General features: G+C 34.8%; 1 protein-coding gene across 2 annotated transcripts in view; it reads left to right on the top strand.

Annotated features, from left to right (window-relative positions):
- TRIQK (triple QxxK/R motif containing) overlaps positions 1-26,778 on the top strand; it is a 93,454-nt gene that overhangs the window by 49,128 nt on the left and 17,548 nt on the right. For both annotated transcript variants that reach the window (XM_060127451.1, XM_060127452.1), the window contains one exon: positions 3,747-3,828. In XM_060127451.1, coding sequence (XP_059983434.1) covers positions 3,768-3,828 — 61 coding nt within the window. In that variant the 5' untranslated portion in view covers positions 3,747-3,767. The remainder of the gene's footprint in view (positions 1-3,746; positions 3,829-26,778) is intronic.

Here is a 26,778-nt window from a genome sequence, read left to right as displayed (position 1 = left end):
TTATTTTCATTTTGGATGATCTGTCCATTGGTGAAAGAGGGGTGTTAAAGTCCCCTACTATGATTGTGTTACTGTCGATTTCCCCTTTTTTGGCTGTTAGCATTTGCCTTATGTATTGAGGTGCTCCTATGTTGGGTGCATAAATATTTACAATTGTTATATCTTCTTGGATTGATCCCTTGATCATTATGTAGTGTCCTTCTTTTTATCTTGTAATAGCCCTTATTTTAAAGTCTATTTTGTTTGATATGAGAATTGCTACTCTAGATTCTTTTGATTTCCATTTGCATGGAATATCTTTTTCCATCCCCTCACTTTCAGTTTGTATGTGTCCCTAGGTGTGAAGTGGGTCTCTTGTAGACAGCATATATATGCGTATTTGTTTTTGTATCCATTCAGCCAGTCTATGTCTTTTGTTTGGAGCATTTAATCCATTTACTTTTAAGGTAATTATCGATATGTATGTTCCTATTACCATTTTCTTAATTGTTTTGGGTTTGTTATTGTAGGTCTTTTCCTTCTCTTATGTTTCCTGCCTAGAGAAGCTCCTTTAGCATTTGTTGTTAACCTGGTTTGGTGATGCTGAATTCTCTTTGTTTTTGCTTTTCTGTAAATATTTTAATTTCCCCCTAAAATCTGAATGAGATCCTTGCTGGATAGAGTAATCTTGGTTGTAGGTTTTTCCCTCTCATCACTTTAAATATGTCCTGCCACCCACTTCTGGCTTGCAGAGTTTCTGCTGAAAGATCAGCTGTTAACCTTATGTGGATTCCCTTGTATGCTATTTGTTGTTTTTCCTTGCTGGTTTTAATATTTTTTCTTTGTATTTAATTTTTGACAGTTTGATTAATATTTGTCTTGGCCCTTTTCTCCTTTGATTTATCCTGTATGGGACTCTGTGTGCGAAGTGCACCTTATTGACTATTTCCTTTCCCATATTAGAAAGTTTTCAACTATAATCTTTTCAAATATTTTCTCAGTCCCTTTCTTTTTCTCTTCTTCTTCTGAGATCTCTATAATTCAAATGTTGGTGCGTTTAATGTTGTCCCAGAGGTCTCTGAAATTGACCTCAATTATTTTCATTCTTTTTTCTTTATTCTGCTCTGCAGTAGTTATTTCCACTATTTTATCTTTCAGGTCACTTATCCGTTCTTCTGCCTCAGTTATTCTGCTATTGATTCCTTCTAGAGAATTTTTAATTTCATTCACTGTGTTGTTCATCATTATTTGTTTGCTCTTTAGTTCTTCTAGGTGCTTGTTAAACGTTTCTTGTATTTTCTCCATTCTATTTCCAAAATTTTGGATCCTCTTTACTATCATTACTCTGAATTCTTTTTCAGGTAGACTACCTATTTCCTCTTCATTTGTTTGCTCTGGTGGGTTTTTAACATGCTCCTTCATCTGTTGTGTGTTTCTCTGTCTTCTCATTTTGCTTCACATACTGTGTTTGGGGTCTCCTTTTTGCAGGTGCACATTCATTGTTTCCATTGTTTTTAGTGTCTGCCTGCAGTGGCTAAGGTTGGTTCAGTGGGTTGTGTAGGCTTCCTGGTGGAGGGGACTGGTGCCTGTGTTTGTTGGTTGAGGCTGGATCTTTCTGGTGGGTAGTACCATGTCCAGTGGTGTCTTAAGAGGTGTCTTTGACCTTATTATGATTTTACTAAACCTCTCTGCTAATGGGTGTGATTTTGTTCCTGTCTTGCTGATTGTTTGGAATAGCATGTCCAGCTTGCTGTTTGTTGAGTGGAGCTGGGTCTTAGCATTGAGATGGAGATCTCGGGGAGAGCTTTTGCCATTTTATTTTATGTGGAGCTGGGAGGTCTCTGGTGGACCAATGTCCTGATCTCAGCACTCCCACCTCAGAGACACAGGCCTGACACCCAGCCGGAACACCAAGACCTTGTCAGCCACAGAGCTCTGAAGAAAAGGGAGTAAAAAAGAAAGAAAACTGGATAAAATAAAATAAATTTTAAAAATTATTAAAAGTAAAATAAAAATTAAAAGTAATAAAAAGAAAGAAAGGAAGAAGAGAGCAACCAAACCCAAAAACAAATCCACCAATGATAATAAGCACTAAACATTATACAAAAACCAAAGAAAACAATCAAAAAGATCCAGACAGGCAGAACCCTAGGACAATGTTAAAAGCCAAGCTATACAGACAAAATCACACAAAGAAGCATACACATACACACTGACAAAAAGAGAAAAAGGGAAAAAATATATATATATATATATATAAAGAAATAGGAAGCGAGCAACCAAATCAATAAACAAATCTACCAATGACAATAAACTCTAAATACTAAACTAAGATAAACATAAAATGCTAAACTAAGATAAACATAAAATCAGAAACAAATTAGATGCAGAAATCAAATCCCAAGTCTACAGTTGCTCCCAAAGTTTACCACCTCAATTTTGGGATGATTCGTTCTCTATTCAGGTATTCCAGAGATGCAGGGTACATCAAGTTGATTGTGGAGTTTTAATCAGCTGCTCCTGAGGCTGCTGGGAGAAATTTCCCTTACTCTTCTTTGTTCATACAGCTCCTGGCTTCAGCTTTGGATTTGGCCCTGCCTCTGTGTGTAGGTCACTTGAGGGCATCTGTTGTTCCCTTAGACAGGACGGGGTTAAAGTAGCAGCTTATTTGGGGGCTCTGGCTCATTCAGGCCAGGGAGAGGGAGGAGTATGTAATGTGGGGCAGAGGCCAATGTGACATTGCAACAGCCTGAGGTTCACTGTGTGTTCTCCCAGGGAAGTTGTCCCTGGATCATGGGACCCTGGCAGTGGCGGGCTGCACAGGCTACCAGAAGGGGAGGGGTGGGTAGTGACCTCTGCTTGCACACAGGCTTCTTGGTGGCTGTAGCAGCAGCCTTAGCATCTCATGCCCAACTCTGGTGACTGTGCTGATAGCCACGGCTTGTGCCCATCTCTGGATCTCATTTAGGCTGTGCTCTGATTCCCTTCTCCTTGCTCACGCCAAAGCATTGGTCTCTTGCCTCTTAGGCAGTTCCAGACTTTTTCCTGGACTCCCTCCTGGCTAGCTGTGGTGCATTAGCCCCTTTCAGGCTGTGTTCACGCAGCCAACCCCAGTCCTCTCCCTGGGATCTGACCTCTGAAGCCCAAGCGTCAGCTCCCAGCCGCCACCTGCCCCTGTGGGTGAGCAGACAAGTCTCTGGGGCTGGTGAGTGCTGGTCGGCAATGATCCTCTGTGTGGGAATCTCTTTGCTTTGTCCTCTGCACCCATGTTGCTGTGCTGTCCTCCATGGCTCTGAAGCTTCCCCCCTCTGCCACCCACAGTCTCCACCCACGAAGGGCCTTCCTAGTGTGTGGAAACCTTTCCTCCTTCACAGCTCCCTCCCACTGGTGCAGGTCCCATCCCTATCCTTTTGTCTCTGTTTTTACTTTTTTCTTTTGCCCTACTCAGGTACTTGGGAAGATTCTTGCCCTTTGGGAAGTCTGAGGTCTTCTGCCGGCATTCAGTAGGTGTTCTGTAGGAGCTGTTCCACATGTAGATGTATTTCTGATGTATTTGTCGGGAGGAAGGTGATCTCCACATCTTACTCCTCTGCCATCTTGAAGATCTCTCGAATTTTATATTCTTTACCAATATCTAATGGGAATAAGTCAAATGCATTTACCTGTTGCTTTAAAAATGGATTTTGTGAAATAAATTATTTCTGAAGTTTGTAGATTGTTCTTTTGATTTTTTAGGACTTCATCATAATTATTTTCTTTCTTTGCAGCAGGCACTTTGGAGATCAAAGATGGGAAGAAAAGATGCCTCCACTATAAAACTTCCTGTTGATCAGTACAGAAAGCAAATTGGTAAGCAATGAATTCCCTTTGATACATTCTTGTGAATTCAGATGAAGAAAAAAAGCAATTATGTGTGATATTAAGAAAATAACTTTTCCCTAATACATATGATGCACAGAATATGAATAACAAAGGACTGCACAGAATTTTTAAGGAACAAAAATCAGTGCAACCCTGTTTACCTCTAAAGAAATACCTTTTTTGTACTTATGATTTTTCAAAGCTCTTTTAGATTTTATTAATTTGGTAAAGCAAAAATACCTTTATTGTTATTCTTAAGGCAAGGTGCTTGTGTATAATCAGTATTTTAAATATTAACATGTTTAATTATTTATTTTTATCCTTATAAAATCTTTCAGTTCTTTTGACTCTTAGTGGCAATAATGTGATAACCTCAAAATTCTCTATTAAAATTTTAACTTAGTAAAATGGTGGACTAGAGGGAAGTCCAGTCAACAGCAAAGGAAGATAACAGGAAGCTTCCCTGTTTTAGACTATGCTCTAGGTACAGGATTTCCTACCCAATCCTTTCAAGGATGCATGGAGTATTTACAAAAAATTACCTCCATACTACGTCACAAACCAAGTCCCCTCAATTTTAAAGAATCAATATCCTGCAACCACAACTTTGAACAAAGTGTAGTAAATTAGAAATCATTTGGAAGCCAAAAAGTTAACTTCCCCTTCCCCACCCGCTACCCTTTCTTCTTACATGTTCCTTCCTTTTGCCACCTGTTCCCATTCTTTTGGAAATTAAAATAATAATCATAATAATAATATTAATAATAAAACCTCTTCTAAATAACTGACAGATAAACAAAGAAGTTACAATACAAGTCAGAAAATAAGTAGAAGTAATTGATAATAATAGAGTATATACCTGTTTTATAAATATGATACATAAGGTACACTCCATAAGGGAAAAGATGTTTCTGCAAAACAAAGGAGATGAAAGCAAAGTGAAAAATATTTAAAATATGTAACCAATTAAAAATTTACATGTAGAAAAATAAAGCCCTACTATAAATAAAATAATCTGGAAATCCAATAGTAAAATGGGCAAAAAATATGAGCAGGCAATTCATAAAAGAGGAAATCAAAATATACAAACAAAACCAAACAACTATTATAACAAAAAATGCAATCAAAAGAATCTTATGAAAGATTTAACTCACCTAACTGATGGATAATGCAAATTAAAAAACAGTATTTCTGACTATATTATTTCTTAGGAGAAGGTTTATGATATTTGATTTCTTTTGTATATATCTTCCTTCACTTATAGGATGCAGCATGAGTAAATAGTGTGGGTTGTTATTTATGTGTTTAAACAGAAGGACTGACTTACCAGATTGAAGTTAGATCAGATGGGATGTGCTAAACCACATAAATAAAGAATAACCATATTGGGGATCAATCCACATCCAACTCTTAAATAAATAATTCTTAGAATTTTGACAAGTGTATATATCCATGTAACCACATATGCCAATCAAAATATAGAACATTTCCATCTTCTCAGATAGTTCTAGTCAGTCCTTACCCACACCCCCCATATGCAACCACTGTTCTGATTTCTATCATCACTGATGACAGAAAAATAAAATAAAGCATCAGCTAAGATTTTTATTGAAATTGAATTATATCTAATGATCAATTTTTGAGAATAGACACCCTAAAAATCTAAAGTATTCTGTTCTATAAACATTGCATATCTTTCCTTTGATTTAGTTCCATTCATATATATAAGAGCCAAGAAAGAATAAGACAGAGAAAGTAATATAATTGTAAAGTCTCAGCCCTCTTCTTATACTAAATTGTTCTGAGGATTCTGTGTTATGCATTATGTTCCCGTATAGAGTTCTCTTTCCTGTTTCACTTCCTCTTGAAAATATAAGCAGGCACAAGATCTACCCTTCTCACAGGATGCTTGTGAGATCCATAAAAAGTGTTAGAGCAGTTTATAAAGTAGAGTGTTGCATGGACATGAGTTATCCTGGGTAAACTTTGCAAATACAGTAATCATGATCAAACAAAATATACTAAAATTAAAATAGCGAGGGTATACTTTTGTTTACTCTTTTTAAGGATAATGCACTGCAGTGTTTAGATTTTCATGTATATACTATAGAATAATATAGTAATATTATGTAAGTAATAATAATAATATGTAAGATTTTGTAAAGACAGAGAAAAAAATGAAATAGAAAATATATTAATTAGTTAATTAATTAGGATATTAACTAATGCGAGAATTTTCTCAAGGATTTTTTTTCTCACTTAATGCGTCAGAGTTAGAAAGTACCAGAAGCCTCAACTCATACTAATGATGATAGATGGTCTATCACCGACACTGTCTTCCTTACATGGAGTTCTATGTAGACATTTTCCCAAATATGATCCAAAATGTGAGGAGGGAATAAAGCAAGTAGAATTATTTTAAGAAGCTATTTCAGTATTGATGGTAAAAAACAAAGTACAAATAGCAAATAAACTGAGTATCACAGTGTTTTTCTTTTAGTATTCAAGCTGTTAGTAAGCTAATTTAGATTGCTAATAAAGTTTCACAATGAATAGAGGCGTTGTATGTGTTCAGTGTTCACTTGTTACTAAATCTCATTTATTTATGTAATTTTTGTATGGTCAGTCAGTGACTGTACATGGCAAAACCAGTGCCATTTTTGAATGATGATTTCAGTATCATTGTTTAATATTTGTCTTCCACTAAAAGTTTTGCCATTTAAATTATGTAGTAAATGACAGTGATTAATGGCTTTCACAAAAAGCCTTTCTTACAATAGTCTTTGCTCAGGTAAGAATCAAATGAGCTGACACTGTGACTGGAAACGCCTCGTAGATAGAGAATTTTCACATTAAATGGACACTACGTTAATTACTGTATCATGATCTTGAAATGTGTAGAGAACTGAGATGGAATACCCTTCTCACTTTTAAGGCAGTATACTAAGAAAAACTGAATATTCTGAAATATTGCTGACTGCAAAGGGAAATAAATTGGTTTGGGCCTTACATTTCTTCAGAAATAATGTTTTAAAAATAGATAGTGTGAGACTGGCTAATATTACATGTATTATTCTAGAGATAAATTATTTCAAAATTGAAAAAGAATAGAATTTTTAAAACTTCTAACATAATTAAGATATTTTATAAACAGATATTATTAAATATATGAGGCCAAATAATACATGTGCTAGGTAAATCATATAAAAATTATAACTAATTTACTTATAAATTCCTATTTTCTTATATAACAGAGGTATTATAGGCATCTTGTGCCACGCACATCTTATTTCATCCTCATAGTAGTCCTATAGGAGCTTCATTTTTTACAGATCAGGAAAATACAGCACAGATGGGTTAAAGAAATTTCTCAAGGTGCTACATTTGGTAAGAGGTAGAGCCAGGACTCCATTCCAAGAAACCGACCACAGAATCCCTTCACTATACTGCTTCCCTGGGGCCAAAGACAATATTAGGTACTGGCAGATGCAAAAATAATTAAGTCATAAGATCTGAGTTCATGGAATTGGCAGTATAATAGCACTATGGCTATTATGACTGACTGAGGAAACTCTGCTCATAATTTAGAGATACAATGTCCAAAATAAATTCTGGTATTTCTTAATTCTCTCTATATTTTTAAAAATCCTAATGTTATTACTGTAGTTTATTCACTAAAAATTCGTATATAATGGTATACGTATTTACTATTTCCTCTATTCCTAATTCTGTTTTATGTCCCAGACCTTCTATCTAAAATCATTTTCTTTTGTGCCTGGTAGACATCATTTTTTAGAATTTCCTAGAATATATGCCTGCTTGTGGCAATTTCTCAGTTTCTTTTTTTAAAAAGTGATATTGATATACCATTATTTCTGAAATATGTTATCTCTGGCTGTAGAATTTGAATTTGGAAGGTTTTGTTTTTATTTCATTGTGTGTTCTTTCAATATATGAAAATATCACTCCTTTGCATTTTGTCTATTATTTTTACTCCTAGGAACTCAATCTAAATGTTACTTCTTTAAAAATAATCAATCTTTTTTTTTTTAACCTCCTTTTAAGATTTTATGTGTCTTTGGATTTCTGCAGTTTCACTAAGATAAGTCTAAGTATAGGTTTGACTTCATTTATCCTATTTGGGGTTTACTGGGCTTCCTGTTGTTGTAGATTCATTTTTTAAAATATGTTCTTGAAAATTCTTATCCATTGTTTCCTGAAAATATTACCCCAGTTTCATTCTTTTTCTCTCATTTCTGGCAAATACCAGATATTCTATTGCTGTACAATAGAAAGGTGCATTTTCAGCTTTACTAAATGCTGGTAAATTACTGTCTAAAGTGGATGCACTCACTATTTTACAGTCAGAGAAATGATGTAAAATGTCAATTTCTCCATATTCTTTGTTACTTCTTAGACTTAAAATTTTTGCCAATCTCATACACATGAAATTGTATTCATTCTTATTTTAGTTTTCATTTTATTACTTACTAAGATTAATCATCTAATATATTTGTTGATCTTTTGATTTCTCTCTTTGACAATTCTATTGCTGCCATTTTTCTTTTTCTTTTTTTGTGTGTGAGTAGACTAAACTACTATTCTTTTCTTTCATTCTTTTTTTTTTTCATCTGTTAATAGATCTATATTTTCTTGAACCAATTTGTTTAACATCCTGGGATGAAGCTGAATGAAATCTACTGAGTTGTTTTTCTCTCATTGCATTGTTTCATTTCTTTATTTATACTGATAATAATTCTCTGTTACTTTATTCCATTATCCAATTTGCTTCTTGCTTTGGAAATACCTTACTTGTTTAGTTACTATAGCTTTTATACTTTTATACTTTATTTTTATAGTCTTTAAAATGGTAGGACAAATCCTCACCCTTATTTGTTGTTTTTAAAACTTGTCTCAACTACTCTTGGTCCTCTATCTGCTCATGTGAATTTTAAAATTAACTTTAAATAGTCATGAAAAAGGCCACTGGTAGTCAAATTTGAATTCCATGGGATTTGTAGATTACTTCGTGGAGAATTTATGTCTTTATATGTGAAAATTCATATCAATTTTATCTTTTGAAATTATCATATGGCTGGTAAATTCAATAAATTTTTATTATTTTCTTTATAAAGTTATTGAGTATTTTTGAGCTAAACAAAAGTGATACATAATTTATTTGCTATTATTGCATTTTTTTTTGCTAATATAGAATTATATTTTGTAATTGGTTCTTGCTGCTATATAAACATGGTAATGAATTTTAATTATTAATCTTGTACTAAGCAACCTGACTGCATTTTATTAGAGTAATAATAATTTGTAATTTCTCTTGACTTTCTAATAGGCATAATTAAATTTTTTTAACCTTTTTATTTTATCTTTCATATCTTGTTATGTTGTGTTTTTCAAGTATTGGATATAAATTACTGACTTTTAAGAAAACACTTCAATCATTTTGCCATTATGTGTAATACAGCTCTAGGATTTTGGTACATACTTGTTGGACTAAGGAAATTCCCCTTTGTTCTTAGTTTGCTAAGAGTTTGTTTTTCTTTTTTAAAATAATAAAGTATGTTGAATTTTATTGAAGTTTTTCTGTATCTGTTGGAAGGATATTTTTGTTATTTTGGCAAATTGTATTTATAGATTTTCAAATGTTAAACTATCCTTGCATTACTGATATATACTGATATATATCCTACTTTGTCTTGATATTTTTTAATACACAGCTGAATTTAGTTTACTAATAATTTAAGATTTTTTTAACATCCTTCTTCATGCATGAAATTGGCACCAACTTTCCATTCTCTTACCACCTTTGTTCAGTTTTAGTTTCAGAGTCATATACGATTTCTATAATGAATTGGAGAAATATCTTTTTTATATGCTCCAGGATAGGTTATATAAATTTGGAAATATGACTTTCTGGAATGTTTATAAAACTCCCTAGCAAAACCCCTGTCTGAAGCTTTTTAGGTGAGTAGACTTTTAACTACCTTTTTTTCCCATCAGTTAATAGATCTATATTTTCAGCCAATTTGGGTAACATATTCAGTGATAAAGTTGAATGGAAAATATAGAATATATTCATAAACAGTTATGCATAAAATTCTTTTAATATTTTAAAATTATAACTGTAATTTCTATTTTTAATTGATGTTATTTAATTTTACTCTATCTCTTTTTTCATCACTCGAGATTTGTTTAAATTTTTTAGACATCTTAAAGAATTAGCTTTTGTTACTAGATTTTATTATTTCCTTTTCCATAATTCTAGTGTTGTCTCTGATTTCCTTCATTGTAATTCTTTAACTTGTCTCTTTCTTTTATAATTATTTGAGTTGAATTCTTTGCTATTTGCTTTACAAACATTTTTTTTTACTAATGTATTCATTTAATGGATCAGTTTTCTTCACTACATTATTGGCTCTATTATATTATTTTAGAGCTTTCTTGAGTTATATACAGTTATCCCTCGGTATCTGCCAGGGATTGGTTCCAGGACCCTCTGAAGGTACCAAAATCCATGGATGTTCAAGTCCCATAGTTGACCTTTGTATTAATGGCTCTGCATCTATGGATTCAGCCAACCTTGAATTGTGTGGTACTGTCTGTATTTACGGGAAAAAAAATCTTTCTAAAAGTGGACCTGCATGGTTCAAACCCATGTTGTTCAAGGGTCAACTATGTGTGTATATATATATATATACACACATATATATATATATTTCAAATTGATTTTTAACCTATTGTTTTCTGTTCAGAAAATGTTTTTAGAATAATGTTACTTTTTGATATTAAGCTCTTCTCTATTGCTTACTATATATATGGTCAATTTTGTTAACATTCTCTCTGTGCTTACAAGGGATAGGTATCCTCTAATATTGGGATGCAGTACTGCTTATATTAACTGTGGTGTTCAAATCTATTTTGTACTTAATATGAATGTATGAGCTGTCATTCTGTGAGAAAGAATAATTGAAATATTCTCACTAATTCCATGAAGCTGTCAATTTTTGTAATTCTGTCATTTTTTACTGTGTATATTTTGAGGTTATGTTTTTGTTGCATAGCATTTCTAAATTGGTATATATTTCTGATAATTATTCCCCCTTTTCTATTAAATCTTGGCCTTCATAAAGTGCTATTATTTTTCTTCAGAAAATTTTTTTGTCTTAAGTTAATGTTGGTAATGACCTTTCTTTTGTTTAGTATTCTGACTGACATTTTTGTTCCTACCCTTTTACTTTCATCTAGACTTTAATGTTATATTTTATGATTTTGATACAGCCTAAGAATCTTTGTTTTGGGGCAAGCAAATTTAATCGTATATTATTTACTGTGAAAAAAATCTAAATATATTTCCACAATTTTATTTTGTATTTTTTATCTGTGGCGGTTTTTCCTTGCTAATCTCTACCCTAACCTTCTTTCCAAAAAAAATTGGATTGTCTTTTTTTCTTTTTTCCTTCAAATTTTAGTTTTACTTTTCATTTCTTTCTCTATTTTCTTTTTTGTTTTTTTGTTTGTTTTATTTTTTCTTCCATCAAATGTTATCTGGTATATTTGACCTAGTGAAAACTGAAGTGTATCAATACTTTTATTTATCCTAAACAATATAAAGATTTTTAACTCTTTATATCTGATTACTTTTTCCTGTTGTTCTTGTTGTTGTGTGTATTACTTTCTCTCTTGTTTTCAACAGGATAATAATTATTATTTTTAACTTTTTAATCACAAATAATTACTTAGGTCTAACTTTATGTTTGCTCTCTTTACTAACCACTACCTCTTATATTTTACATCTTCCTCCTGGTGAAGTTTCCTTGTTCCTTTTGCCTGAATGCAAATATCTATTAGGGAAAAATTCCTCTGTCTCTGCTTAAAAGACAATATTGTTGTTACATTGTACTCACACTTGAATTATTGTTTCAGGTGTTTCTGATGAGAACTCATCCATTAGTCTAATTGTCATTTCTTTTTGGTGTATTTTTTTCCCTGTCATTAAGAATTTTTTAACATATTTTTCAACTTTAATTTAATGCAAATATTTATTTTTATTGGTAAAAAGAAAAAAAGGGGGTGGGCTTCAGAATTGCTGTGATTCTTCATCCTGTGGATTCTCGTCTTTCTTTAGTTTCAGAAGGACTTCAATCTCTGATTTTTTTTGATAATGACTATCCTCTAATCTCTCCTTCTGGAATTCCTATTATATATAAGTTCAGTCTTCACATTATAGCATCCATATCTCTTAAAATCACTTTTATATTTCATATCTCTGTCCTACTCTGGGTTACTTCTCAGATCTACCTTCCCTTTGACTAGCATTCACAAATTCTTTTTCCCTCTCTCATTTATTTATTACTATGTTTATCTTGCACCCATAGATGTATCATTTCAGTGACCTTTTTTTTGTCCTGGGTAAAAAGACTATTTAATCATTTAAAAACTCATTCTGTTTTTATTCTGTTCCTTAATTTTTTCCTCTTTAATTATTTTAAATAGCAATTTTATATATTCTTTCAGATTTTTTAAATTATTCCTTCTTCTTATGGTACCAACTTCCCCATTTGTTGTATTGGCTTATTTATTCTAGGTCATGCTGTTTTCTTCTTTTTCTTTCTTTTTTTTTGATCTCTCTGTGCTTTATGGTTCTGAGTTTGTGTGTATGTATTCAGCTTCAACAGAGGTTTGTTTTTGTTTCTGTTTTCTCCCTCTGTGAGAGTCCCAGCAGTCTGAATTATGAAATATTCTTATGGAACAGTGTTCTATTTATTTATTGACAATGGGGATTTTATAGATTTTGGACTATTATTTTGGACTTATTTCTTGGCCTAGGATTCCCGCAATTTGGACCTCATACCTTGTTCTGGGTCTAACGGTATTAAGATTTGTATTTCCCACAGGAGACACATCTCTCTTCCACACCCAGAGCTTAGAGGAAGCAGAAAGATCCCTTGCTATTTCTCCTAACAAGCACAGAATTATTTTTTGTATGTTTTGGTCAGTGCTTTGAGAAACTCAACTTTATCCATATATCTCACAGTGGCACTATACAGACCTGGGCCTTTAAAATCTAATATCCAAGCCTCTTGACATCTAATACAGGCACTAATATGACCACCCCGACTTCTGCAACCAGGGCCACTAGGACATCAGCTGGAACTAGCTGTCTTGTTTTGAGTTTTTTCCTTGTTTCTGGCATTTGAACATTTTCTCTATTTCCTTTATTTTATTATAAATATATGTATGTATGTGTGTATGTAAATATGTGTACATCTAATATTAAGAGCTTTATAGAATGTTTGTCTGTTTGTTTGTTTGTTTTTTCCTACTGTTTCTATGTACTTATATCAGAGAAGGGTCCATCTCAGCCCACTCTACCATGTTTTCAGAACTGGAAGTCCTTTTAACATTTAACTTTGCTGATTGCACATACCACTTCCTTTCTACCTTGTTTAAGTATTTATATTTTTATTTGTACCTACTAGGACTTAAACATTTTTGCAGGCAGAAGCTCTATCTAATTTTTGCATCCTTAATGATCATCCCTCATGATAGAAGGTACTTAATAATTATTTGTTAAAATAATCAATAAAACAATCTCCCTAATTCTTAGGTAATTAAAATTCTATATGCCCTTTGTTTAACCTACTGTTTATATTATTTATTGTTTTGTAATCTCTCTTGAAATAATAAGCAGTATCTTTAACTAACTTGAAAACTTATTGATATATGCTGTTATGTAATTTTTCTGGAGTTTGTTTCTTATCTTCTGTGTGATACTTTTTGTTGTTTTCCTTTAATTTTATCTCTGTATCCCCAAGGCCACTTTACACATAGCAACTACTTAAAAAAATGTTTGTTGATTTTTTTGGGGGGTGGGGGAAGTGGTGGTTAAATACAAACTAAAGATTGAGATACTTTATAATACCTTTTACTTAACTACATTTCCCTCTTTTGGGGAGGAAGAAACTTTCCTCTATCTTTCTAGGTTCTTCTGGCTGGTCTAAGAATTAAATTGATATGAGACAAATTAATAGAAGAAAAATCAAACAAAAGTTTAAATAACATGTATACATAGGAGAGACCCAGGAAAAACTGATTAACTCACCAAAATGGCTGAAACCCTCACCTTAAATACCATCTTCAGCTAAAAATAAAGGAGGACTTGGGGGTAGTAGTTTGGAATTTTAAAGGAAAAGAAGGTAATTCACATGCAGATGGAAGCAAACTTTTGGTAAGCAAATGTTTGCTGGGCCCTGCAGAGATAATTAAACACAGAGTTCACTGTGATCTGTAGGCACTGATGAGTTTCACCCACCACACCCAGCCCCTATTCTTGCAGATATCTCTGGTGATAGCTCTATTTTTAGAACAAGCTACCTAAATTTTTTAAACAGGAGAAGGTCAAAGTTTCTTCCTGAGTCTTTTTGGGCCTTGATTGTTTTAAGCTCAAAATAATCTGCATGCCAAAGAGACATTTTGGGGTGGCAAATTTTGCTCCGCCACATGTATAAGTTGCTCTCCATATATTAAATTGTTGCTTGGTTAACATTTTTAATGTATTTTTCTGGGAAGTTAATTTATATCTCATAAGCAACTTGTTGCATGACCTTTGTAGAAACCCAAAGTAAAGTACTTGTTTCTTAGTACTTAATGACTTAATGTGCTGTTAAATGGTGATGTGTCCTTTACAATGTATGATTAATGTTAAGTTGTTCTGTGCAAGCACTGAAAAATTATCATTGTTTGAGTTGCCTCTATGACATGATTTTAAAAGTTTGTGTGAGATTTTTGTTTCTGAGGATTAATTTACCAGCTTCCTCTCTATAGCCCAGATATCCCTCAATAATTTTAAGAAAAATACTATTTTCAAATTTACTTTTATAGATACCTCCTTTTTCTAGGTAAATATATGGCATCATTTTGTATGACTAAGTAAGTATAAAAGTGTACAATGCTGATGAGAGTCCATTAGATCTGTATTTTTTATTGTGTTCCTGGTTTTGTAATAATTTTCTTTTTATCAACTTGATGGATTAAAATTTTAATTATATTTTGCCTGTGACCACGCAATTTGTGATTTTATTCATCTTGCAGCTATCAAAATACAGGCTTTTTGTTTACTGGCATAGCTACTGGAGCTTGCTATAGAGTTCCATAAGAAAGACTATTGAACCTTGCTTTTGCAAAGCGTTTTCTATAGTTATTTGTAGTTTGTAATATAGTAACTAAAAATTGTGTTCATATAGTAGTTGGAAAATTACTTTATATGCCAAATAGTATTGTTCTTTTACGTGTAATTATGGTAATATGAGAAAAGTAAGATTTCAAATAGCATTTTGCTTTTTAAGGAATGGAGGAGGGATTTGAAGCAGTTGAGAAATTATTCTAAAGACGTTGTAGGAAATATAAAAGTCTTTATTGTTGATTAGCAAATTTTATTATTTGTCAGTATTTTTGGCATGTTGTAAATAACTCATCTTCCAATAATTCAGTTGAGTAATTAAATTTAGATTGCAAATTTTTCTTTTCAAATATTTTGACTCTTATCTCTTCACTTTTCTATTGTATCTTAATTGGTGTGGTCTATATAAATGGACAATAAATTATATATCTTTGTTATAGAGATCAGACAGTGAATAGAACTTGGTATTCATCCCAGACAGAATTATGATTGAATGTGTTTGCAAGATTAAAGCACTGAATTTACTTTTTTCTAATTAAAGGCAATTAAAGATTTCCAGACACAAATAAAAGACAATGAATTGAGGAATAAGTGTAGGAGCAAGTCCATTTGCAGGTGAAAAGATGTGCCTTTGAAGCAGAACCAGCTGTATTTTCATTGAAAGAATAACAGTTGAGGAAGCTTTTCTGCATGTGCTTGCTTGATAGCATAATGTACTCATAAGCAGCTTATGCAGTATTCAGAAAATAACAGTGCATTAATTTTTAAAGCAGCAAAAGCAGAGGAAGAGCAGTACTGCCACATGATGATAATGAGTGTGGCTACTGTAAAGTCTACTGTTCTAAGAAAGAAAAAAAAAGTGAGCTTCTGAAAAATGAACATTTATAAAACAATAACCAGATATTCACATGATAATGAGCTTAGGCCACAATATCAACAAAAGGCAAAGATGCAGTCTTGTTTCTGGGCAAAGCTAAGGAATTAAAAAGCCAAAAGCCAAAAGCAGTTAAGTAATCTATTCTTTTATTAAACTAAGGAAACTGTCAGTAAAACTGTGGCACAGTTAACACAGACTATTACTTTAAATATAAAATAATTCTTGGCATAAATGTAGGTTTTTATGTCGAATTAAATAGAGCATATAAATTACTCTATTCTTTCCTAAATTAATGTAATATGAGAAATGGAAAATGATAATATTGAGGTAACAAAATATGATCTTTATTAAACATATGTTCTTATATCTACCCATGATTCTTTATAGAAACAGTGCCAATGCTAAAGTTAAATATATTTTAATTATACTGAATAAGAAAGGAATTTTTAACATATATAACATGTACTGATTAGAAATTATAAATGAAAATGGCCTTTTAAAGTATTCTGTTTAAAAAAGCAGACACTACACAGATAGTTTGCAAAGTATATATAAATAAAAATTACAAGAATGTAGGTATTATCTTTGCTATCAAAAAATTCAGGCATAATTCAAAAATTCTTTTGCATCAATGTTTTCTTTTTAGTTATTACTTTGCTCTTAGTTGATATTTATAATCCCTGTTTAAGACTTGAAACAGGAAATTCTGGTGATTATGTACAATGAGTTGTCAAGTATATGTTTTCAATTTATATTTAACAGGAGAAATCAGAGACAGACTAGTTTGTTTTGTTAAAGTTGCTTGAATTGGGAACTAAACACATATTATTAGGTGAATCTTAGTTCTCTGTCATTAGAAGTAACTTGAGAGATAATCTTCTGGGGCATAAGGATGATTAAAATGATCCCAAAGAAAAGTATACATTCCACTTTGCTCTTAGTTTTATAAAGTGTGAGCCAGGGCTGGAAATAGCTGTGAATCCAGAGTGAAACAAGAAATAAACTCTTATTCTTCTCTTATCTCCTGGAATCAAGAAGTAATCAATTAAGCTCTCTCTCTCATTTTCATGTTATTTCAAGTTGGCTTTCTGTCCTTTATCATGAAAACAATTCTGAAGAGTATCTAAGAAGATCCTCAACAACTACACAGATATTTTCCAACCAAGCCAGGGACTGTTACTCTCCAAGTCTAGGATCTTAATTAATATTTAGTCTTTTTATTCTTTCTTCTTTTTTCTATTGTGATCCAGCCTAAAAGATGAGAAAGAAATATTTAAATTTTTATAATGTTCTTTAAAGGAGAAATTGGTTGTGTAGAGAGGATGGGCAGTACACTCTAGGACAAAGCAAAGAACTATAGGTTCAGGTTATCATGGTCAGTATTCTAGCTGGTCATAGTAGTTATAATTTATGACCTTCATTCTCCAATATTCATTCCAGCTCTTATCTCTAGCAAGAATCTTAGTTTGATGAACCCTTTGCCATTAGTGGGTAACACAAATCTTCGTTCCTGAAGTTTCTAAGTGATTCTTCTTGTTATAAAGTCACACAGTTGACCAATTTTTTAAATAGATATATGTGTTTATTTATTTATTTTTAACATTTTTATTCGAGTCTAATTACTTTGCAATGGTGTGTTAGTTTCTACTTTACAACAAAGTGAACCATTTATACATATACATATATCCCCATATCTCTTCCCTCTTGCATCTCCCTCCCTCCCAAACTCCCTGTTCCACCCTTCTAGCTGGTCACAAAGCAACGAGCTGATCTCCCTGTGCTATGTGGCTGCTTCCCACTAGCTATCTATCTTACATCTGGTAGTGTATATATGTCCATATATACACTACCACTCTCTCACTTTGTCCCAGCTTACCCTTCCCCATCCCCATGCCCTCAAGTCTAGTAGGTCTGCATCTATATACCCGTCTTGCCCCTAGGTTCTTCATGACCTTTTTTTTTTTTTTTTAGATTCCATATATGTGTGTTAGCATACAGTTTTCCTCTTTCTGACTTACTTCACTCTGTATGACAGGCTCAAGGTCCATCCACCTCACTACAAATAACTCAATTTCATTTATTTTTATGGCTAGTAATATACCATTGTATATATGTGCCACATCTTCTTTATCCATTCATCTGTTGATGGACACTTAGGTTGCTTCCCTGTCCTGGTTATTGTAAATAGAGCTGCAATGAACACTGTGATACATGACTCTTTTTGAATTATGGTTTTCTCAAGGTATATGCCCAGTAGTGGGATTGCTGGGTCCTATGGTAGTTCTATTTTTAGTATTTTATGGAACCTCCATACTGTTCTCAATAGTAACTGTATCAATTTACATTCCCACCAACAGTGTATGAGGGTTCCCTTTTCTCCCCAACCTCTCCAACATTTATTGTTTGTAGATTTTTTGATGATGGCCATTCTGACTGGTGTGAGATGATATCACATTGTAGTTTTGATTTGCATTTCTCTAATGATTAGTGATGTTGAACATTCTTTCATGTGTTTGTTGGCAATCTGTATATCTTCTTTGGAGAAATGTCTATTTAGGTCTTCTGCCCATTTTTGGATTGGGTTGTTTGTTTTTTTGATATTGATCTGCATGAGTTGCTTGTATACTTTGGAGATAAATCCTTTGTCAGTTGCTTCATTTGCAAATATTTTCTCACATTCTGAGGGTTGTCTTTTCGTCTTATGGTTTCCATTTCTGTGCAAAAGCTTTTAAGTTTCAGTCGGTCCCATTTTTTTGTTTTTATTTTCATTTCTCTAGGAGGTGGAACTCTCTCATAGAGTGTTCTGCCTAGGTTTTCCTCTAAGAGTTTGATAGTGTCTGGCCTTACATTTAGATCTTTAATCCATTTTGAGATTATTTTTGTGTGTGGTGTTAGATAGTGTTCTAATTTCATTCTTTTACATGTAGCTGTCCAGTTTTCCCAGAACCACTTATTGAAGAGGCTGCTTTTCTCCATTGCATATTCTTGCCTCCTTTATCAAAGATAAGGTGAACATATGCATATGTGTTTATCTCTGGGCTTTCTATCCTGCTCCATTGATCTATATTTCTGTTTTGGTGCCAGTACCACACTGTCTTGATTACTGTAGCTTTGTAATATAGTCTGAAGTCTGGGCGCCTGATTCCTCCAGCTCTGTTTTTCTTTCTCAAGATTGCTTTGGCTATTCAGGCTCTTTTGTGTTTCCATACAAATTGTGAAATTTTTTTTTTTCTAGTTCTGTGAAAAATGCCAGTGGTAGTTTGATAGGGATTGCATTGAATCTATAGACTGCTTTGGGTAGCATAGTAATTTTCACAGTGTTGATTCTTCCAATCCAAGGACATGGTATATCTCTCCATCTATATGTATCATCTTTAATTTCTTTCATCAGTGTCTTATAGTTTTCTGCATACAGGTCTTTTGTCTCCTTAGGTTGGTTAATTCCTAGGTATTTTATTCTTTGTGTTGCAATGGTAAATGGGAGTGTTTTCTTAATTTCACTTTCAGATTTTTCATCATTAGTGTAGAGGAATGCAAGAGATTTCTCTGAATTAATTTTGTATCCTGCTACTTTACCAAATTCATTGATGAGCTCTAGTAGTTTTCTGGTAGCATCTTTAGGATTCTCTATTTAGGGTATCATGTCATCTGCAAACTGTGACAGCTTTACTTCTTCTTTCTGATTTGGATTCCTTTTATTTCTTTTTCTTCTCTGATTGCTGTGGCTAAGACTTCCAAAACTATGTTAAATAATAGTGGTGAGAGTGGGCAACCTTGTCTTGTTCCTGATATTAGTGGAAATAGTTTGTTTTTCACCATTGAGGACGATGTTGGCTGTGGGTTTGTCATATATGGCCTTTATTATGTTGAGGTAAGTTCCCTCTATGCCTACTTTCTGGAGGGTTTTTATCATAAATGGGAGTTGAATTTTGTTTAAAACTTACTCTGCATCTATTGAGATGATCATATGTTTTTTCTCCTTCAATTTGTTAATATGGTATATCACATTCATTGATTTGCATATATTGAAGAATCGTTGCATCCTGGGATAAACCCCTCTTGATTATGGTATATGATCCTTTTAATATGCTGTTGGTATCTGTTTGGTAGTATTCTGTTGAGGATTTTTGCATTTATGTTCATCAGTGATATTGGCCTATAGTTTTCTTTCTTTGTGACATCTTTTTCTGGTTTTGGTATCAGAGTGACAGTGGCCATGTAGTATGATTTTGGGAGTGTTCCTCCCTCTGCTATATTTTGGAAGAGTTTGAGAAGGATAGGTGTTAGCTCTTCTCTAAATGTTTGATAGAATTCACCTGTGAAGCCATCTGGTCCTGGGCTTTTGTTTGTTGGAAGATTTTTAGTCACATTTTCAATTTCAGTGCTTGTGATTGGCCTGTTGATATTTTCTATTTCTTCCTAGTTCCATCTCAGAAGCTTGTGCTTTTCTAAGAATTTGTCCATTTCTTCCAGGTTGCCCATTTTATTGGCCTATACTTGCTTGTAGTAATCTCTCATGATCCTTTGTATTTCTGCAGTGACAGTTGTTACTTCCCCTTTTTCATTTCTAATAATATTGATTAGAGTCTTCTTCCTCTTTCGTATTGATCCCTTGAACGTTATGTAGTGTCCTTCTTTATCTCTTGTAATAGTCTTTATTTTTATTTTATTTTATTTATTTATTTTTTTTGCGGTATGCAGGCCTCTCACTGCTATGGCCTCTCCCATTGCAGAGAACAGGCTCTGGACGTGCAGGCTCAACATCCATGGCTCACGGGCCCAGCCGCTCCGCATCATGTGGGATCTTCCCGGACCGGGGCACGAACCCGTGTCCCCTGCATCAGCAGGTGGACGCTGAATCACTGCACCACCAGGGAAGCCCAATTTTAAAGTCTATTTTGTCTCATATGGGAATTGCTACTCCAGCTTTCTTTTGATTTCCATTTGCACTGAGTATCTTTTTGCATCCCCTCACTTTCAGTCTGTATGTGTCCCTAGGTCTGAAGTGGGTCTCTTGTAGACAACATATATATGGGTCTTGTTTTTGTATCCATTCAGCCAGTCTATGTCTTTTGGTTGGAGCATTTAATCCATTTACATTTAAGGTAATTATTGATCTGTATGTTGTTTCGGGTTTGTTATTGTAGGTCTTTTCCTTCTCTTGTGTTTCCTGCCTGTTGAAGTTCATTTAGCATTTGTTGTAATGCTGGTTTGGTTGTGCTGAATTCTCTTAGCTTTTGCTTGTCTGTATAGTTTTTAATTTCTCCATCAAATCTGAATGAGATCCTTGCTGGATAGAGTAATCTTGGTTGTAGTTTTTTCCCTCTCATCACTTTAAATATGTCCTGCCACCCACTTCTGGCTTGCAGAGTTTCTGCTGAAAGATCAGCTGTTAAACTTATGGGGATTCCTTTGTATGTTATTTGTTGCTTTTCCCTTGCTGCTTTTAATATTTTTTCTTTGTATTTAATTTTTGATAGTTTGATTAATATGTGTCTTGTCATGTTTCTCCTTGGATTTAACCTGTATTGGACTCTCTGTGCTTCCTGGACTTGATTAACTATTTTCTGACCCACATTAGGAAAGTTTTCAACTATAATCTCTTCAAATATTTCTCAGTCCCTTTCTTTTTCTCTTCTCCTTCTGGGACCCCTAATTCGAATGTTGGTGCATTTAATATTGTCCCAGAGGTCTCTTGAGACTATCCTCAATTCTTTTCCTTCTTTTTTCTTTATTCTGCTCTGCAGTAGTTATTTCCACTATTTTATCTTTCAGGTCACTTATCCATTCTTCTGCCTCAGTTATTCTGCTATTTATCCCTTCCAGAGAATTTTTAATTTCATTTATTGTGTTGTTAATGAATGTTTGCTTGCTGTTTAGTTCTTCTAAGTCCTTGTTAAACGTTTTGTATATTTTCTCCATTCTACTTACAAGATTTTGGATCATCTTTGCTATCATTATTCTGAATTCTTTTTCAGGTAGACTGCCTATTTCCTCTTCATTTGTTAGGCCTGATGGGTTTTTACCTTGCTCCTTCATCTGCTGTGTGTTTCTTTGTCTTCTCATTTTGCTTAACTTACTGTGTTTGGGGTCTCCTTTTCACAGGCTGCTGGTTTCGTAGTTCCCGTTGTTTTTGGTGTCTGCCCCCAATGGCTAAGGTTGGTTCAGTGGGTTGTGTAGGCTTCCTGGTGGAGGGGACTAGTGCCTGTGTTCTGGTGGATGAGGCTGGATCTTGTCTTTCTGGTGGGCAGGTCCATGTCTGGTGGTGTGTTTTGGCCTGTCTGTGACCTTATTATGATTTTAGGCAGCCTTTCTGCTAGTAGGTTGGTTTGTGTTCCTGTCTTACTAGTTGTTTGGCATAGGGTGTCCAGCACTGTAGGTTGCTGCTCATAGAGTGGAGCTGGGTCTTGGCGTTGAGATGGAGATCTCTGGGAGATTTTCGCCATTTGATATTACGTGGAGCTGGGAGGTCTCTGGTGGGCCAATGTCCTGAACTTGGCTCTCCCACCTCAGAGGCACAGCCCTGACACCTGGCTGGATCACCAAGAGCCTGTCCTCCACATGGCTCAGAATAAAAGGGAGAAAAAAACAAAGAAAGAAAGAAAAAGATAAAATAAAATAAATAAAATAAAATAAGATAGAATAAATAAAATGTTATTAAAATAAAAACAAAAATTAATTATTAAAATTTTTTAAGTAATTAAAAAGAAAGAAAGAACAACCAAACCAAAAAACAAATCCACCAACGATAACAAGCACTGAAAACTATACCAAAAACAGAAACAAACAAACAAAAATAGACAGACAGAATCCAGGACAAATGGGAAAAGCAAAGCTATACAGAGAAAATCAAACACAGAAGCATATGCCTACATACTCACAAAAAGAGAAAATGGGAAAAAAAAAAAAAAAAAAAATATATATATATATATATATATATATATCGTTGCTCCCAAAGTCCACCTCCTCAATTTGGGATGATTCATTGTGTATTCAGGTATTCCTCAGATGCAGGGCACATCAAGTTTGGTGTGGTGATGTAATCCACTGCTTGGATTTAATGAGGCTGCTGGGAGAGTTTTCCCTTTCTCTTCTTTGTTTGCACAGCTCCTTGGATTCAGCTTTGGATTTGGCCCTGCCTCTGTGTGTAGGTCACCTGAGGGCGTCTGTTCTTCACTCAGCCAGGACGGGGTTAAAGGAGCAGCTGCTTTGGCGGCTCAGGCTCACTGAGGCCGGTGGCGGGGGGGAGGCAGTGGTACGGAGTTCAGGGTGAGTCTGCGGTGGCAGAGGCCGGCATGGCGTTGCACCAGCCTGAGGCGTGCTGTGTGTTCTCCTGGGGAAGTTGTTCTTGGATCACGGGACCCTGGCAGCGGCGGGCTGCACAGGCTCCCGGTAGGGGAGGTGTGGATAGTGACCTGTGCTCGCACACAGGCTTCTTGGTGGCTGCAGCAGCAGCCTTAGCGTCTCATGCCCGTCTCTGGGGTCTGCGTTGATAGCCATGGCCCGCACCCGTCTCTGGAGTTCTTTTAAGCAGCACTCTTAATCCCCTCTACTTGTGCACCAGGAAACAAAGAGGCAAGAAAAAGTCTCTTGCCTCTTCAGCCATTCCAGACGTTTTCCTGGACTCCCTCCCAGCTAGCCGTAGCACACTAGCCCCCTTCAGGCTGTGTTCATGCAGCCAACCCCAGTCCTCTCCCTGGGATCCAACCGAAGCCGGAGCCTCAGCTCCCAGCCCCCACCTGTCCCGGCAAGTGAGCAGACAAGCCTCTCGGGCTGGTGAGTGCTGGTCTGCACCGATCCTCTGTGCGGGAATCTCTCTGCTTTGTCCTCTGCACCCCTGTTGCTGTGCTCTCCTCCTCGGCTCCAAAGCTTCCCCCCTCTGCCACCTGCAGTCTCCACCCGCAAAGGGGCTTCCTAGTGTGTGGAAACCTTTCCTCCTTCACAGCTCCCTCCCACTGGTGCAGGTCCCTTCCCTATTCTTTTGTCTCTGTTTTTTCTTTTTTCTTTTGCCCTACTCAGGTACATGGGGAGTTTCTTGCCTTTTGGGAAGTCTGAAGTCTTCTGCCGGCATTCAGTAGGTGTTCTGTAGGAGTTGTTCCACATGTGGATGTATTTCTGATGTATTTGTGGGGAGGAAGGTGATCTCCATGTCTTATTCTTCCGCCATCTTCCAAATGGGGCTTCTTCTAGATGTATATTTACATACCACACAGTTGACCCTTGGTATCCATGGGAGATTGGTTCCAGGACCCCCATGGGTAACAAAATCCTGATTCTCAAGTCCCTTATATAAGTAAAATGGTGAAATACAGTTGACACTTGAACAACATGAGTTTGAACTGCTTGGGCCCACTTATACACACACTTTTTTTTCCCAATAAATATATACTAGAGTCCTACAAGATCCTGGGTTAGCTGAATCCATGGATGTGGAACTGGAGATACAGCAGGCTGACTATAAAGTTGTACTAGATTTTTGACTGTGCAGAGGGTCAGTGCCCCAACCCCTGCATTTTTCAAGGGTCAACTGTATTTGTGTATAACCTACACACATCTTCCTGTATACTTTAAATCATTTCTAGATTACAGTTGACTGTATATAAATTTCATTAAATTCTACCATTGGTCATGGTAGTACATGGGATTAACCAAGGAGTTCCTTCACATCTTTCCATATTCCTCTTGGCCCTCACTGTGTATTAACAAACCATTTTCTCCTTGATAGCCAACATCAATTATCCCAGCCAACACTGTGAGTCCCCATTTTACTGTTTACTCGTAGGCATGAATAATCCAAACTGACTGGGTAGCAGACTCAGCTTCCAATTCAGGAAAACTAATATTGTGTATTTTTTTTAGGTTACCTCTCTTTCTAGGTAAAGTACACAACAAAATGTACTACTTAAACTTTGGGCACTGGGAGGATTTCCCTTATAAATTGTGTTTTAGGACCACCTCCAAAGATAGCAGTGTACTTCCAGCTGGTGCAGCATATTATAATGAACCATCCACATACATTATTTTTTAACTACTAAAACAGTACACAATATTTTATGATTTGTTGAATTAGATAACCCCCAATTCATGACTGCTAGCTCAGGCCAGATGGTCCCTGAGTCTCATGACCAGGTAGTCAGTCTTCATCAGAGCTTGGTAGCAATCCAGGAGTTGTTTCTTAGCAGCTGTTACCTGTTGAAGGATGTATGGTGTTGTTCCAAAACCCTAGAGACTGCCACTTATTTTTAATTGGGACCTGCTAAAGACTTGTTTCTATGTCTCAGTTAGCTTAAAGCACTGCAGACTCCATTGACTATGCCATGTCATAAGTTCTAAGAAGTAGAAGAGCTTGTACACCAATCTACTGGAGAACCTTTTATTGTACCATGTCTTAGCAGCTTTTCAGGTTCTTTACATATATAAAATATGCATGTAGATTAAAAAAATTAACAACATGAGGAACCATGTATCCATCATCTAGGTTAAATATTAGACATATACCAGTAGCTTAGATTGCCTCTTTATGCACCTTCCCAATTGCTACACCCTCTATGCCTCTATACGTGTGAGAGATAACCACTATCTTGATTTTGTATTAATTCTGTTTTATGAATTTTCTACCTAGATATGTGTTAAGCAATATATTTTTTAGTTTATGAATTTTATATGAATGAAATCATGCTGTATATGTTGTTATGTATCTTGCTCTTATTGAACATATTTTTAAGTTTTATTCTTATTGATGAATGTTGATATAGTTCATTCATTTTCTATGCATTATAGCATTCCATTATATGACTATATCAATATTTTTCTATCCTACTCATTTTGACAATTGCATGATTCTCAGTTTTTTTCCTATGAATGCTATTATGATGATTCTATAAATATTTTCAGACATGTCTGTTCCATGTGCAAGAGTTTTTCTCTACAATATATACCCAGTAGAAAAATGTTGGATTATAGGTATGGATATGTGACATTATCAAGTAATGCCAGTTTCTTAAGAAGTTGTACCTATGTTCCCTTCTTAATGGTAGATAGAGCACAAAGCGCAGCAAGTTGACCTTTTCTTCTTGGAGATAATCTTGACATGCTCTAAATCAGTGGACTTCCATGAATCAGATTTAGTTGATAAGTCTCCGTATTTTTGACAGAATGTTCTTTCTTCTCCCAGATATAGACATAGATAGATATAGATAGCTATAGCTATAGATATAGATATAGATATGAATGAGGCATCTCAGGCAGTTTTCATATCTTCTCCAGGGCTTATGTCTTATTGTCCTTGTGATATATTGCAGGTTGGTGAGGCAGTTGGTCTATTGGAATCAGATTATAGCATTAGATAGAGAGTTGATATAGTTTAAAAGCAGGTTTGTAAGTATACTGCTGTTCCTTCCAGTAAAGGCAGATAGTCTCTTGTGGTATCTGTGATCAGAATTTAGAAAAATGCATTGGCTAGATTAATTAGCTAGTTGTGACCATGTGCAAAGAACATTTATATTCTGCTATGGTAAGTACAGTAAAAAAATTCTACATTAAGTTTATATTTAATTGTACTCAGTCTCCAAGACCAACTAGCCACAGTGAGGAAATAAATAGATCTGTGAAAATAATCAGTGTAACTGCATATTTTGGGTTTTTTTTTTCTTTAGAGTAATCTTTTATTTATTTATTTTTGGCTGTGTTAGGTCTTCGTTTCTGTGCGAGGGTTTCTCTAGTTGCGGCAAGTGGGGGCCACTCTTCATCGCGATGCACGGGCCTCTTCACTATCGTGGCCTCTCTTGTTGTGGAGCACAGGCTCCAGACGCACAGGCTTAGTAGTTGTGGCTCACGGGCCTAGTTGCTCCGCAGCATGTGGGATCTT

The sequence above is a fragment of the Lagenorhynchus albirostris genome, chromosome 17 (assembly GCF_949774975.1).
Source record: "Lagenorhynchus albirostris chromosome 17, mLagAlb1.1, whole genome shotgun sequence".
In the NCBI taxonomy this organism is placed as follows: Eukaryota; Metazoa; Chordata; class Mammalia; order Artiodactyla; family Delphinidae; genus Lagenorhynchus; species Lagenorhynchus albirostris.
Note: the sequence above shows the minus strand (reverse complement) of the source record. Positions and strands in the feature narration are given on the sequence as shown.